Source organism: Bombus pyrosoma, linkage group LG6 (assembly GCF_014825855.1).
Source record: "Bombus pyrosoma isolate SC7728 linkage group LG6, ASM1482585v1, whole genome shotgun sequence".
Taxonomy (NCBI): domain Eukaryota; kingdom Metazoa; phylum Arthropoda; class Insecta; order Hymenoptera; family Apidae; genus Bombus; species Bombus pyrosoma.
Window position 1 is genome coordinate 4,571,186 of NC_057775.1, and position 14,562 is coordinate 4,585,747.

The window sequence follows — 14,562 nt, forward strand, 5'->3', positions numbered from 1 at the left end:
TTATCGTGTTTTTCTCTAACGAATCTCCTTACTTCATTTTCTCTAATTTAATGCCACAGGCTCTGTGCCGAGGCCGCTCCCTCTGTTTCCGGACTCTCAAATCATCGGAGGAAGCCAGGTCGACATAGGTCAACATCCGCATCAACTGAGTTTGCAAACTAGCGGACACATTTGCGGTGGCTCGATCATCAGTAGTAATTGGGCCATCACTGCAGCTCATTGCGTGGGGTAATAACACAAATACATAAAGTTAACAGTAATGCGTGCGTTAAGCAACCGTGAATAAACGTCTGCTTCACATTGGTGGCGTATGAATCTTCCGGACCAAAACGTAGTAATCTCGACTTTGATTGCGTCCAACGAACTTTAATTGAATTTATCCTTCGCGCGTTAATCTCTTGGCTTATCCATTAAATCGATATTTTGCGGGCGAAATGCTAAAATTAATTAACAGGAAAACCGTTTATCGTAGGAAGAATTTAGCTAGGGAGTTTTTTTCATTAAATTCAATTTATATACATTCTATTGATACAGGGTGTTGCAGGAATGTTTGCAACTAAGATCGTGTTCCGTTGAAAGTAAATTAAAATGTTTTCTATCGTTACTTTTAGAATTCTCAAATCATTTTGTTCGTTTATCGTGAATATGCTAACTTGAATTTGTTGAACTCGACCACTTCTAATACAGTTGCCTAAAATTCAACTATGTGATCTTTCGATTACTATGTTTCATCTACAACGCCGCGATACCAAATAAAAGTTGGAAAATAATAATCAATTACATTGGAAACGAATATTTTTATAATAAAATTAAAGATCTTTCCCGCGCTTTAATCTGCAACACGAAGAAAAGAATTACAGGATGGTCGTTGAAATTCCTCAACTACACGGCAACGTCACAATTTCGTTGCAACGACGCCATATTATACTTGTCAACGAGTCGATGTTACTTTTACTTTGCCATTTCGAATAATCGAATCCGGCGAACACCGGGATGAAGTACCATGATACGATCATACGGATGATCCGGGTATTTTCGCGCATCGGAATGTTCACTGGCTCATTACGATAATAATTATTAAAGCTATCGCGATATTAAATCGGCTTTGTGGCTCGCATTCCATTCCGATTGCCGGCCATTATGCAATAACAATAAGGTCGTTAAACACCATACGCATATTCTGGAAAACCAACAAAGTGCATTTCGTTGTATGTACATCGTGTACGAAGGAAATCCGGGCTGGTTGGTATTTTGACGCTCTATCGATTATAGATCAGCTCCGAGCCGATATACTATACGAGTTGGTAGCAGTCACAAAGACTTGGGCACTCGTTATGGAATAAAAAATATCATTCGACACCCTAAGTTCAATTCGCAAACCATCGATTTTGATGTCGCCCTTTTGGAGGTAAGTAGACAAAATATTGTATATTATAAGACGATTCTGAATTTTCCATACAAAAATCGCCAAAAGTAAAATATCATATGTATGTGTTTATGTAAAATATCATATTATATATATGTAGTATCGTCAATGGAATATATTGTTATTATATCCTGATATTTGTAATTTATTTACAATGAATGGATTGTACAGATATAGACAGGAAAACGATGGTAGTTTAATATGAACTAATCGCAATAACACGTTACAATCTAGACAACTCTCGACACAACGGATCCAACGTTCTCTCTCACGCGGACCACACTCTCTCGACAACGCAACTCGCACTCTCTGACTTCTCGATTGATTCCCTTTGACTTCTCAACTAAAAACTGACTGCTCTCGCATGTCTTTTGTCTTCCTGTAGACCCACCACACACGTGTTCCGCGATCGCTCGTAGACCTTTTCTACGAAACTATTCACTTGAAGGACCGACGACACATTGATGGGCCCATCGGCGCCTCGGTTCTCGGGACATTGTTTATGGTTCGCTAGATATTCCTTAGGCCCTTTTCTCCGATACTACATGTATATGTATATAAAATATCAGATGTATACATATGTATGTGAAATAAATGAATTTGAATTTTCAATATCTATCGAGTGGACGTATACTAACGTACGAAAGACTCTTGGTTGACAAAATATCGTCAGTATGATTTTTCTTCGTATCGTTTTTGGACTCGTAAAATTCGCGTCAAAATTAAAAAATACGCATAAAACTTAATACTCTTGTTATTACATACAAGATGTACACGACTCTGTACCAATGCTGTAGAACGATATAAGGAAACAAAGAGAAGCAATAATGGAATGAAAATGATAGCGACTAAAATATTATCTACCCAGAATGAGATATTTATTTTAATTATCGCTACGGATTTCGAATGAAGCATTGGATATATTTTTAGTTTGTTGATTAACTGCGATTAGTATCGCTTTTATGTGATAAACAGAAATACTTGTTCGTAATTAAATTAAGAGAATCGTTTCAATAACATATTATATTGTATTGTAATTAATTGTAATACTTTGGTACGTAAAAATCTTCATCTTCACCTATCTACTGTGATTTTGTTTAGTTTAGTTTGAATACAATTTTTTCATATTATCGATCATTTAATTTAAGAACTGTTGAACCTAATGCGATAAAAATTCTGATTCAGATTGATGGCAAAATCAAGTTTGGTACGAATGTGCAACCTATAGAACTGGCAAACACGGAACCTTGGTCTAGTAAGATGGTGAACGTGACTGGATGGGGTGCGCTTAGGGTATGTGGGTCGACCATTTAACTTTCAAACGAGAGTAAACTATTTATCTAAAAAATCATTTGTTGTTCAATGTACGTCCGACTGTTGCTCTTTAAAACAAGCTCTTGTTTTACTTTCTTAAAAGATTTCTTAATACCCTAATCGAGGAACTTTCTAAAAAGGAATTTATAGGACTATGGTAAACGCAAAAGTTGAATCGCAACGAAACCCTTATTTACAATATTTTGTAAATATAAAAATGATAAAGTTATTAAAGAACTATATATTTGTATATATTATAAATATCAACCTAAATTTCATATTGAGAGGCAATAATTATTAGAAATATTAACCAGTATTTTTCCAAACTTATAGCATCTATACTATTTTTCATAAAAGTTAATTGCTCAAAATTCATCTTCTTCGTATGAAATAAATAAAAATTAATTCCTGAATGGTTACAGGAAGGTGGATCGACTTCTGCACAGTTGATGAGAGTATCGGTTCCGATAGTGAGCAAATCGGAGTGTGGAGATGCTTACAGGTACATGAACGAGATCACCGACAGAATGATATGCGCCGGTTACACCTCAGGTGGAAAGGATGCCTGCCAAGGTGACTCTGGTGGACCTTTGACGGCTGATGGAATCCTGTATGGGCTCGTGTCCTGGGGCTATGGGTGCGCCAAACCCCAATATCCTGGTGTTTACACGAACGTTGCTAATCTACGGTCCTGGATCAAGACCCACAGTGGAGTTTAAAAAATAATTATCCTTAAATTGTAATTAAAATACAATGTAGTCGACGAAATACTATATTGATATAACTATGTAGCTATAATAATATTGCTGAAATATTATTAATATCCTAAGGAGAGAATGTATTATATTTCTGATAAATATTTTTCCGTAAACGTTATTGCGTAAATATAATATAAATCATTACAAAAATAAGAGTAAATGATTCAATGTTCAAAATACCAGTTTAATATGTATGTGAGCTGTACGCATACAAAATGGTAATGGAATGTGTTCTCTCGAGGTGAATTTTGCGATTGATTCGTATGGAATGTGTTCTTTTTAGAACACAAACTTGACGACACTACATATTAATGTAATATCGTAAATAATATTATGACGATTTATTTACAATGAATGGATTGTACAGATGTCGACTGAACAGAAGAACGATAGTTGTTTAACGTGAACTAATCGCAATAACGTACTATAATCTAGACAATTCAATAGTTAATTTTCAACTCTCGTCATAACGCAACCAACGCTCTCTCTCTCACGCGGACCACACTCTCCCGACAACGCTAGCAACACTATCTCGACAACGCGACTCGCACTCTCTGACTTCTCGATTCACACCCTCTGGCTTCTCCACTGACACTGACTGTTCTAGGATCCCCTTGTCTTTTCTTGGGCCCACCACGCACGTGTTCCGCAGCCGCTCGTGGCCAGGATCACACAGGCCTTCTTCACGAAACTATTCGATTGAAGAAGGACCGACGACACATTGATGGGCCCGACGGCGCCTCGGCTCACGCCACATATCTCTTAGACCTTTTGTTCACTAAAATTAAATTTTATCCAAAGTTGGTGGTTAGCAGCTACATCGAAGAAGGAACACTTTGCAATAATACACATGCATTGAACGTTAGCGACTACAGACCGTTGATACCTATCAATTTGTAACGAAGTATACGTCGCTGATTACATAAACTTAGCGTTTGAGGAAGGTGGCGTAAGCGTTAAGACAGTTCAATGTTGGTTCGTGCAACTCAAGGCTGGTAATTTTTCGTTTGAAAATTAACCAAAAGCAATCGACGATAGACTAACGCTATCGTGCAATACCATTAATAATAAGTTTTTAAAGAAATAATACTGAAACTAGTTCATTAATTCTTGCAATTAGATCATTATCAGGCACGAACGCAAAAGTCTTTATAACTTGGATCTTTTATCACAGCTTGTAACAGGAAAGAAGCACATGTTCGCAAATTTTATTCGAACCTGATATGTCATTTTCTGCAAGATATATTTTTCTTTCTGATATTCTGCCATATTATTCGTATTAGAACAACTTGGAAAAGGAAATAGCAACGTACTTTTGCTTTAGTTATTCCGTTATAATTGTAAAACAGAGCGACAGCAATCGCTTCACAAAGGGAGAATACAATATCGACGTTCGACGACAGATTGACGGATGAAATAGTTTGCTTAACCGCGAAATGCTTTTTACGTTTGGCTACCTTTGATCCCCAGAGTACCGCGAACTTTCTCCGATAGTTTATCCAGTTGGACAGTTCGATCAAGATAACTGTTACCGTGATCTGCACTAGCGTTGAAATTCTTTGAAATGTCTTTCATCCCTCCTTCACTCTCTCTCTATTACTCGATATTCGTTTCTAATAACGTTTAATCTAGTTTACTTTTGATCCAAACTATTATTTCAAATTATAAGTCTATCGTCTGAAATTATTATATAAAATTTTTATTAGAAATTTATTATCTAAATATTGCGATGACTACGTTGATTTCTACATTTTTTCTTTATCACGCGCATCATACGCGTTTCTCGTAAATGCATGAAAATCTCCAGTCTATTTATCGTATAAAGTTTCATTCGAAATCTATGTATTACGAAAAATTAGGAATTCCTATAATTATGAAAATCTGAAGGAAGAACAGTGATGCGAGATAATATATCTTATTTAACGTACTATTTCTAATAGACAGCGGTCTTCGACGTTTCGTTTCGTTCGATCGAACCTTTCGATAAGAAAATGCGTTGAAAGCTTTTATCGAAGGTAGACACAGATAAAACAATATAAAACGTGAACGGTCGGACACTCGAAAGCTCACAAAGTACACACGCGATGTATACAAGAAATACGTTTTATCAAGTACGTCCGATCGATTAGTTGCAAATTGCTCCAAATTGGATATGTGACTAATCTTGACACGATTGTTCCATTATCTCGAGTCTCGATACGATATCGCTAATCGCGATCTCACTCGAACGGTCGAATGCGTCGATGAAACTCTGTTTTACCAGGAATCTGTGAACGTTTCATTTTTTTCCGCCGAATTTATCGGGCTACGTGAAATGGGTTCCTTTGAAGTTCCAACGACGACGAATTTGGACATCGGATAATGATCGATAACGTCGCGATATCAACGAAATATTTGGTCTCGCACGAGTATCGACAACTTTTAACCTGGTCGTAGCTTCCATAACCCGACCAGTTACTCGTTGCTTCTCATCGATCGGTGTTAAAATGGTTAGAAAAATTCTGATCTTATTTTGTATCCTTTTTGAAAGTGGTAAGTTTCATTAACTTCAGACCAATACGGTTGGGTCGGGAAAAACGCTAGTGGTGAACACGAAGTAAATTAAATCTAAATAGAGATAGCGAGTACTTAATTTTTCTTGTTTTATGTGTCTCGATCAATTTTTGCACATCGAAATTTTCCACAAGTGGATAAACATCTATACCCTTAAGTATCGCAAATACACTTTTCTTTATCACTTACATTTATCTACATTTGTATCACGTTTGCATCAGATTTGTATCAAGTTGTTTGATTCTAATAATTTCAATGATTGTTATCATATAAATTAAAAGGACGTACTCTAAAATAAACTAATTTAATTTGCGTCTAAACTGCGTCTTAACTGTGATGAATTATCTACGAGCGAATGATAACGGTCGAGGGTTAATAATATCGAATTAACAGACAAAATATTTTGTATTTTCTGTGCAGTTCTTGCGTCCGATAACATCAAGTATGCGAACATCATGGAGTATCCTTATCATGTAAGTCGAAATATTGATCGTAACATTTGAAGAGTGCCAACATTTGTGCATAGTTAAGACGATAAGATTAAAAGAACTCGGTTCAACTCACTTAGTATGTATTTACACGTCAGCCGTTTCAGTAGTATGGTTGTACATATACGTGCGAACCAAGTGTAATTTATTCTAATATTTTTTATTTATCAACTATGGATATGCACAAAGTTAGAGCGATGTAGAGACATTGCTTGTTTGAGTTTTAATTTAGAAGAACGTTTGATCGCAACTATGACAAAAAGCAAAGAATTAACAGTACAATGACAAGTTCTTTCTAGCTACCTCTAGAAAAATGTACATTTTTCGATCAAATTGCATCATGCATGCAAATACTTACAAATGGTGATTTAAGTACGTTAATTCAATTTTGCGATTCTACGTACAATACAGTTTCGAATAGAAAATACGCTATTACGATGTTTCGTTTGGTGAATGTTCGTGTGATACAGGTGTCTATCGCGATATACGGGAAACACGTTTGTAGCGGAGCGTTAGTGCACGAATCATGGGTGATAACTGTGGCGTCCTGCGTTTTTCGGTGAGTATCGTGCACGGAATTTCACGCGCTTTTATAGAAATTGCGTATCAGCGCGAACTAGCCAACGAATAACGGAACGTAATTGCTTACAGTTCGGACCCAGCCACGATGTCTGTACGAGTACGTTCGTCCACGCTTTTTGTCGGAGGAGATGAATTGGAAGTGGCCAACATCGTCGTACATGAAGATTTTGATAAGTACGTGATGCTCAATGACATCGCGCTTATCAAGGTACGAGCAATTCGACTTGTTATCGCGATTTTTGTCGAACGAAAGCTAAACATTTTGGCAGAATTTTCAAGTCAAATGATATATACTTGTCTTAACCTTTCAATACCGCTGTGCCCTTTGACTTTGTTCTCGATCAAACGTATTTTTCCATTTTTGAAGATTTTCTTAAACCATTAAAATTGTATCCGCCTCGTGGAAATTTCGCTTATTTTTAAATACGCTAAACTATCGATATCCTATATGATATATAAAGCAAAATAGAAAATTTATAGAAAACTAATTTTCCGTGATATCGCCGAGATACTTTTACCTCTTTCTTTTTCAACGATTTTAAATCCAATATCTCCTGTCTCTTCTACAAATAGGTAATGGTATAGAAATATTTACCTGTTGTGGCAGAAACTTGAAAACGAACGGTTCAACGTAGGCGCGAAAAAATTCAATAAACGTCTGGCGATGATGCATTAGTGGAAAGTTGAAGACGAAACGTGCCAATGACGTTTACGATGTTAATTCCCGAGATTATCGTTGAAAAGTGAAAAATAAGTTTTTCCAAGAAATATTTACAAATTCTATCCCTAGAAGGGAAACATCGTATTATATAAAATGGTATCGAGAAAACGTTTGGAGATAAATATTTAATTATATCGTATTTTTCTGGAGCACAGCTGAGAATTCCCGCACAATTCGGCGAGAAATTGTTGCCAATAGGACTTCCGGAAGAGAAAGACTACAAGCTCGATGATGGAACGACGTGTTACGTGACAGGCTGGAGACACACTCTGGTAGGTGCTGTTTCTGATGTTATTAATAAAATAAAACTTTCGTGCTGTCAATAAAGTTTGGTAAAATGTGTCAACACCATTCGTTAATCGTTTATCTATGTTTCTAATTTTACAAATTTTGATGTATCGTGAAACGTTGCTGTGCCACGTGATTCTTATATTCAACAATCGGATATAAATTGGCAAAAATATTTCTACCGATAACACGATAAAATACGATGAAAATGTGCCGTGTTTTTAACATTGTATCGCATTGGAAAATCGTAGCAAACGAACATTCGTTTTATGCTCGGCGCTGATTATCTTTCCGTGTCATCGTGCGATCATTAAAACGCAAACTCGTTCACTAAATATTCACTTTCATCCCGATATCTGATTCCATTTTTGTCCTGATACGATATCTGGCGAACGCGGAAAAAACAAATGTATACACCTTTTATGATGGCCAATTTTCAATTGCCGAATAAAGAAACAAGCAACAACGCGCATTTCAATTTCGTTAACGCCCGGGCAAAATTGCGCGAACGATATTTCGCGATATTTTCAAAAGCAATAGATCAAACGATTTTTATCCTACCGTAACGACACGATATTCGTTCCATGAAAATTCTTTGCTTGAAAACGTTCAAAGAGACATTTAAAGATAGTCGATGAATTAAATCGAAGCTTCTCTCTTCTACTTTTCATTTTTCGATGTTCAAACTAACTTTTTAAAATTTTCTAAAAATTCCCCACTTCGTTCTTAAATTCGTTCTTAGCACGAGCTTCGTTCGGATTAGTCAAATCGATCGAATTGCGTTTTCGTCACCTTGCGTGACGTTGGCTCGTTGCAATTGAGTCGCTTGATTAATCCGAATAAAGCTGCACGTATCGATCTTCTCATACGACAATCGATATTTTGATCCACGCACATCAACGATCGTACACACTACGCTCTATCCAGTCAAGCCATTGTCTTAGCTATCCTGAAGCACCATGAGATCTGTTTGATCGATCAACGATTTTCAGGCTGGTCCGGTGGAATCTCGGCTCACAGTGACAGCTGTACCACTAGTGAATCAGAGTACCTGCAGCTCGACGATGCCCTGTTACGAGCCAGTGTTCCAGACGATGCTCTGCGCTGGTAACATGACCCACGGGGTAGAGACGTGTCAGGTAAGATGGAGATCAGAGAACGTGGCCTAGAAGCAGATCCAAGGGGCAGAAAGCGGTTGGAAACTGAGATCATAGACAGACAGAGGAAAGGGAGAGATGCGTGGATTCGCGAGCCGCGACAGGCCTGCGGCAGTTAGGCGCCCTGAAGGGTCTTGCTAAGGAGATTCCTCGACCTCGTCGTATGCGATGCCACTCGACGCTTGCCTCTGTGTGATACTGATACGCTGCACCACTTTACCTGTATATGTAGTTATACAGGATATCCCATGCTACTGGAATAGACTATAGCTTTGGTAGGGCAGAAGATGGGAAACAATTTCATTGGGCAAAGTTAAATGGTTTCGAATGATACGTGGCTCGGTATGAATACCTGGATAGGTGTGAAGCTTTAAAGATTTTGAAGTCACCTATACCTTGTTTAATGGAACTACCAGCTTTTTTTTTCTCTGCTAATCGATGCGTTTTCTTATTTTCTACGAAAACGTATTAAGGATTTCTCTATGAAAGTCGATTAGTTTTTAAATTTCTTTTCAGATGTAAATCGATCGACGCGTCTTTTTATTTCCTACGGATAAGATTTAAAGATTAGCGAGTTAAAAAATTGTTTTTCTACACCGACAGATAAAATTTTGTATTCCGTGTAAAGTAATATTAAGACGCTTAGATCGAGAGTCCGATAAGCGTGAAAGATATTTTTAACCTTTAATTTCGTAGTATTTATGGCAGAAAACTCGAGACTATGTCTTTCCTTGTTTTTCATGAAATGCGTTCTACAAAGTTAAATTTAAAATATCCCTTGAATTAATCAATTTTTGATCTAAGCATCTTAATAGAGAATAACAAAACGCATCGATCGCATCGATAGTTTTGTTTAAAAAGGTTGAGGTGAGCCTGAAATCCTCGAAACACCACCATTTCCAACATAGACAATTTTGCCTAACGAAAACTTTTTCTATTTTCTACCGTTTTCGAGCTACAGTGATTGACCCAGTTATGCGAGACACTGTGTTACGTACATGTTGCTTGCATGACACGGAAATACAGGCCACGAGTCCCCAAAAATGTGCCACCGAAGGTTGGTTTGGCAGGTTGGACGGTAAGGAAGACGGATCACTTTGTTTTGGTGGTCATTGTTTGCCGTGCAATTAGTGGATCGAACAGGATGGTTGATTGTTCAGCATAAATGATCGAGTGGATGTTTTAGGGAAAGTTGAGCTAATTGTTCGACGAAGATAGCATCTTAGGCGAAGAAAAGTCGTTTAACAAAGTTGAGTTATTTTTACTATGGTTCGTTGTAAACGAAGACGAGGCAGAAGCGCCGAAGAAGCATTGGATTCTGTACACCGTTGAGAATTGCATATTTGAAGTTTTTGAAGTTCTGACAATGAGTTAAGGAGTTCGAATAGTTTCATAGTTTTGGAGTGCAAGAGAGTTTGGGAAGATCATTGAAATGCAAATTACGCATCGTCTGCAAACCCAACTTCTCTTTTTGATATAGGTACTGTTAAAGAATCGAGAGCAAAAATTAATTTCTCGGATATTTCGTGATAAGTTTCTGAACTTTCCTCGATTTTTCATTATAACTTAACTTGTAACTTACAACTTGTAAAATCATCTCTAAAATCTTTTAGGATGGACGCGTGTGCAGCCAATTCTTTTACCTATTTTCTCCGAAATGTACGAAGACTTAAAAGACAACCACATAAATCAGACACAAATATCTAGGATCGTAAATTTATATCGAATCGTCGATTCGTTGAACTATCAGGAAAATGCAGCTGGAATTTTAGAAACGGTACTTCTTGACGAACAATGATATGTGAAACAACAATGCCCGATTCATGCACCAATACCATATTATCCTCTGAATATTCAATGGCTATTGAAATTTCTTGCATTCCATTGGCATTGTTTATCGTTTATTAACACGAGCGTTCGTTCGATTCTATTTCGTTCGAGTTTTCCTTTGTAAACTTCTCTTAACAACGCGTTCGCGATAATAATTCAACGAGTCGGCATTTCGATTAACGTTTCAATCATATGGTTATCGGTAGTATAACGATTAAATCACTGAATTTGTTATTATTGTGTAATTGAAAAGCTTAGAGAGGTACATACACGGAAGCGACGAGGTTCGTTTTGATAAAAGCTGTGAATAAAATTAAATCTAAAGAAATTATCGAACGTATTAATTGCTCGAAAATTTATAGGTCACAACGAAGTTCTCTAAACAAATAGTCTCACGTATAGCTCTTCTATTAATTGACGCGACCTTTCATTAGAATTCGGATTCATTAGAAATTTTCACTCGTATTTGTTGGATTTTCTGGCAAATCTGAAGATGTAAAAGCCCATAAAATGCATCTAACGTGCAAAAGTATAAAAATTAAGACAGTAATTAAAATATTTAAATAAATTTCTGTATAGATTCTATTTCCTTGGTTGTGTTTATAAAGATATGAATTTACGTAAGTATCCGCAGCCTACTTATTAATTAATTTCGTGTTTCAAAAAGTTTCCACACATTTGCGCCACTTTTCCACGCAATCTTACAGTCTCAGTCGATTATAATTGTTCTGCACGTACTCTGGCTGCTTACACTTGGTCGTACAATTAATCAACAATTTAACGTTTGCCGGGTCGAGACACACGTTCCACTAATTCAGGCGGCGCGGTGACCGAATCAAATTGTCAAGCAAACTGATGCACTTGATTTCAAGGCTTTGAGTCGAGCGCAAAGATAACGTCGGGCAGATAAATCCAGCGATCTAGATTCGAACGATTCGTACGTGGACAGAATTCGAAAAGACCGGATAAACCGGACCATCGAGGTTGAAAATTTATGCGTTCCGTAATTAGCAGGCGAAACGAACGGCGAACGCTTGGCATCCATTGGGTCAAGGAATTTCAGATAATTATAGGTTCGTCGCAAGTTCATTTGCGATTTGTGTGTTGGAAAAGCTGTGTTAGCTAATGTTAATTAGATTTGAGTATTTTAAAGAGAGGAAAGGATTTTAATTGCATACACGGGCGAATGCTTCAAGATAGATCAGGTCTAGAGCGAGGAATAAAAATTTCATGTATCCCGACATAGTTGAAATCTTGTTCTTTCGTGAGGTTGGAAATAATTTCTAGTTTAATTCCTGCAATTAGATTTAAACTTTGAATAATTTCTCATTCTTGTCTTTTAATTTATGCAGGTGATCAGTGTGGCTTCTGAACAGCTCGTATAATTTTCATTTGGCTTTGATTTCGAATATACGCATAGCCGAGAGTATCTTCGATAACTACATCGTCGTATTTCTAAGATTTGGCGGAAGTTCAGAGTAGATTTACATTCGAATATAATTACTAAAAATCTTTCCCCACTCTTGAATCTTCTTGCTTATTTTTCATTCTGCGAAACGGAGAACGTTGGCAAATTCTCAAACAAGTCCAATTAATTATAGACACCATCGATGGTATCATTAACGCCAATATCTGACATTGCGTTCCATTTCTGACTGAATCGTCGTGCTAACGGTTCGCCGATACAATGCACAAAAGATACGTCGGGTTTATAAGCAACGTTTGAATACGATCAGCTGAATAGAAAGTGAACATCATTCATCGTGCATAATAGAAAATTGTCACAAAGCTGCGGAGATTCCTACACGCCCCATCGTTATAGTAATAACAATAAAATTCGCCAGAACGATAGAAAAATGCATATCTTTCGGTTGGTTCTCTATCGCCGATAGATTTCAATTTTTGTTCCATTTTTTTTTTTTATCCCTCCCTTGTCCCTTTCGCACGAATATTTCTCTATTGGAAATACAATCCCGCGAAAGTTATGTAACGCTGCACCGTCTTTTCAAAACAGACAAACGCGATGGAGATTTCGAACGCTGAATTTTTGAATGCGAACGCGTTTAAACGAAGCAAAACTAAGTGAAATTTTCAAGCGTGGCAATTTTCTTCAGTGGCAATTTTCGCGTTCTTTGTTCGAAGTTATTGGCGAGTACTATAGTGCATGGTATACATATACGTATAACGCACGAGGCGATGCTAGATTTTTGAAAAATTTGAAGTAATCTTCTGTCTTTATTGACATCGGTCTTCTTCTCCCGCAATTTTCAATCTCAATAATTTCATTGTTTTAGTGCATTCTATTACACGTACGAACGATATTTTCAACCGTTGTTAGAAAAAAGTTACGAATTATATTCACATCTCTAAATCTAAATAATCGAGTGAAATGAAAGTTCGCTTTCACTTCTCACTGGGTTATTTGTTTTCTTCCGTAATTATTATTATTAATATATCTTAAAAACTCTTCTTTCTTTATATATTTCTATCACATTCGAATACATTTTCCAAAATAATTATTTTTCACCCATTGAAACACAGAAACGTTTACTTAACAATACCTTTTACGTTCAATACCTAAAAATTAACTGACAAAGTAGTTTAGTTTCGAATGATAAATGTCAAAGGATAACGGGTGCATCTATTTCAGTCAAATAGAAATAGATGTTGCACGCGAGAAAGACAGAACTCAGAGCTACAAGTAATCACTGAAACCGTCAACCCTCGTCTGCTTGCAGGGTGATCCAGGTGCTCCGCTGATGGAAGGCCAGACGCTGATTGGTGTTCTATCCTACGGATTAGGATGTAAAACTATGATACATCCGGGTGTATACACTCGTGTCAGCAGTTACCTAGCTTGGATCTCGGCAAATTCCGGTATCCACTATATATGAGATGATATTCGTGAAACTACAATGTCAACATTGCTAACCTTTACGCGGAAATCGTGGCAAACTGAAGCTTCTACCGTTTTAAAGGAACGGCAGAATGGATGGAAGATTCTTCTACCCGTTCGTATGTCGTCAGAGCGATGTCAAAGCTATCTCGCTTTATAAATTTGTCGAACGTAGTAAAAGGGCTTTATGAAAATACAACGAACCTAGAAAGTACGTCTTTTGTTTCTTCGCGAACGATTTTCCTCTCCTGTATTGCGCCTATAACTGCGCACTTTCATTTCGTCGAATTTTTGCATCTTTTATATCTTCGTTCTTTGGTTCAGCTCGAACGAACAAACAGAGACTAATAAGTTAGTTCAAATTTCAAGGAGAATACTACTCCGCGTAGAAGAGACAGAAAATCCTGAAAATAACTGTTACACGATGAATTTATAAATCGGGAATTTAAACCGCGAAGCAACATCCATCGAACAAACTAATTAGCGGGTTTCGCCGAGTACGTACACCTTATAACGAATACCAAATTCGTACGATAAAACACAGAAATG

The 14,562-nt window shown here is 37.0% G+C and overlaps 2 protein-coding genes across 4 annotated transcripts in view; both read left to right on the forward strand.

Moving 5' to 3' along the window:
• LOC122568258 (trypsin-2-like) overlaps window positions 1–3,648 on the forward strand; it is a 4,382-nt gene extending 734 nt beyond the window's left edge. Inside the window, exons 2-5 of the mRNA XM_043727806.1 lie at window positions 60–228; window positions 1,273–1,408; window positions 2,612–2,719; window positions 3,163–3,648. Of these exons, the coding sequence (XP_043583741.1) occupies window positions 60–228; window positions 1,273–1,408; window positions 2,612–2,719; window positions 3,163–3,459 (710 nt within the window). The 3' untranslated portion in view covers window positions 3,460–3,648. The remainder of the gene's footprint in view (window positions 1–59; window positions 229–1,272; window positions 1,409–2,611; window positions 2,720–3,162) is intronic.
• Window positions 3,649–5,764: 2,116 nt separating this feature from the next.
• LOC122568822 (trypsin-4-like) lies at window positions 5,765–14,224 on the forward strand. 3 transcript variants are annotated; one of them, XM_043729022.1, is made up of 7 exons: window positions 5,765–6,030; window positions 6,472–6,524; window positions 7,010–7,098; window positions 7,191–7,329; window positions 7,998–8,114; window positions 9,123–9,269; window positions 13,856–14,224. In XM_043729022.1, the coding sequence occupies exons 1-7, from the start codon at window positions 5,985–5,987 to the stop codon at window positions 14,009–14,011; spliced, it is 747 nt and encodes a 248-aa protein (XP_043584957.1). In that variant the 5' UTR covers window positions 5,765–5,984; the 3' UTR covers window positions 14,012–14,224. The 3 variants fall into 3 exon arrangements, with proteins under 3 accessions (XP_043584957.1, XP_043584958.1, XP_043584956.1); XM_043729023.1 differs by having other exon boundaries at window positions 5,765–5,987; XM_043729021.1 differs by lacking the exons at window positions 5,765–6,030; window positions 6,472–6,524 and having other exon boundaries at window positions 6,647–7,098.
• Window positions 14,225–14,562: the final 338 nt, after the last annotated feature.

Coding starts and splice junctions, on each gene's coding strand:
- LOC122568822 (XM_043729021.1), top strand. CDS start 6,884: ATGCAAATACTTACAAATGGTGATTTAAGTACGTTAATTCAATTTTGC. Junction 8,115..9,122: donor CAGGCTGGAGACACACTCTG/GTAGGTGCTGTT, acceptor AACGATTTTCAG/GCTGGTCCGGTGGAATCTCG. Junction 9,270..13,855: donor ACGGGGTAGAGACGTGTCAG/GTAAGATGGAGA, acceptor GTCTGCTTGCAG/GGTGATCCAGGTGCTCCGCT.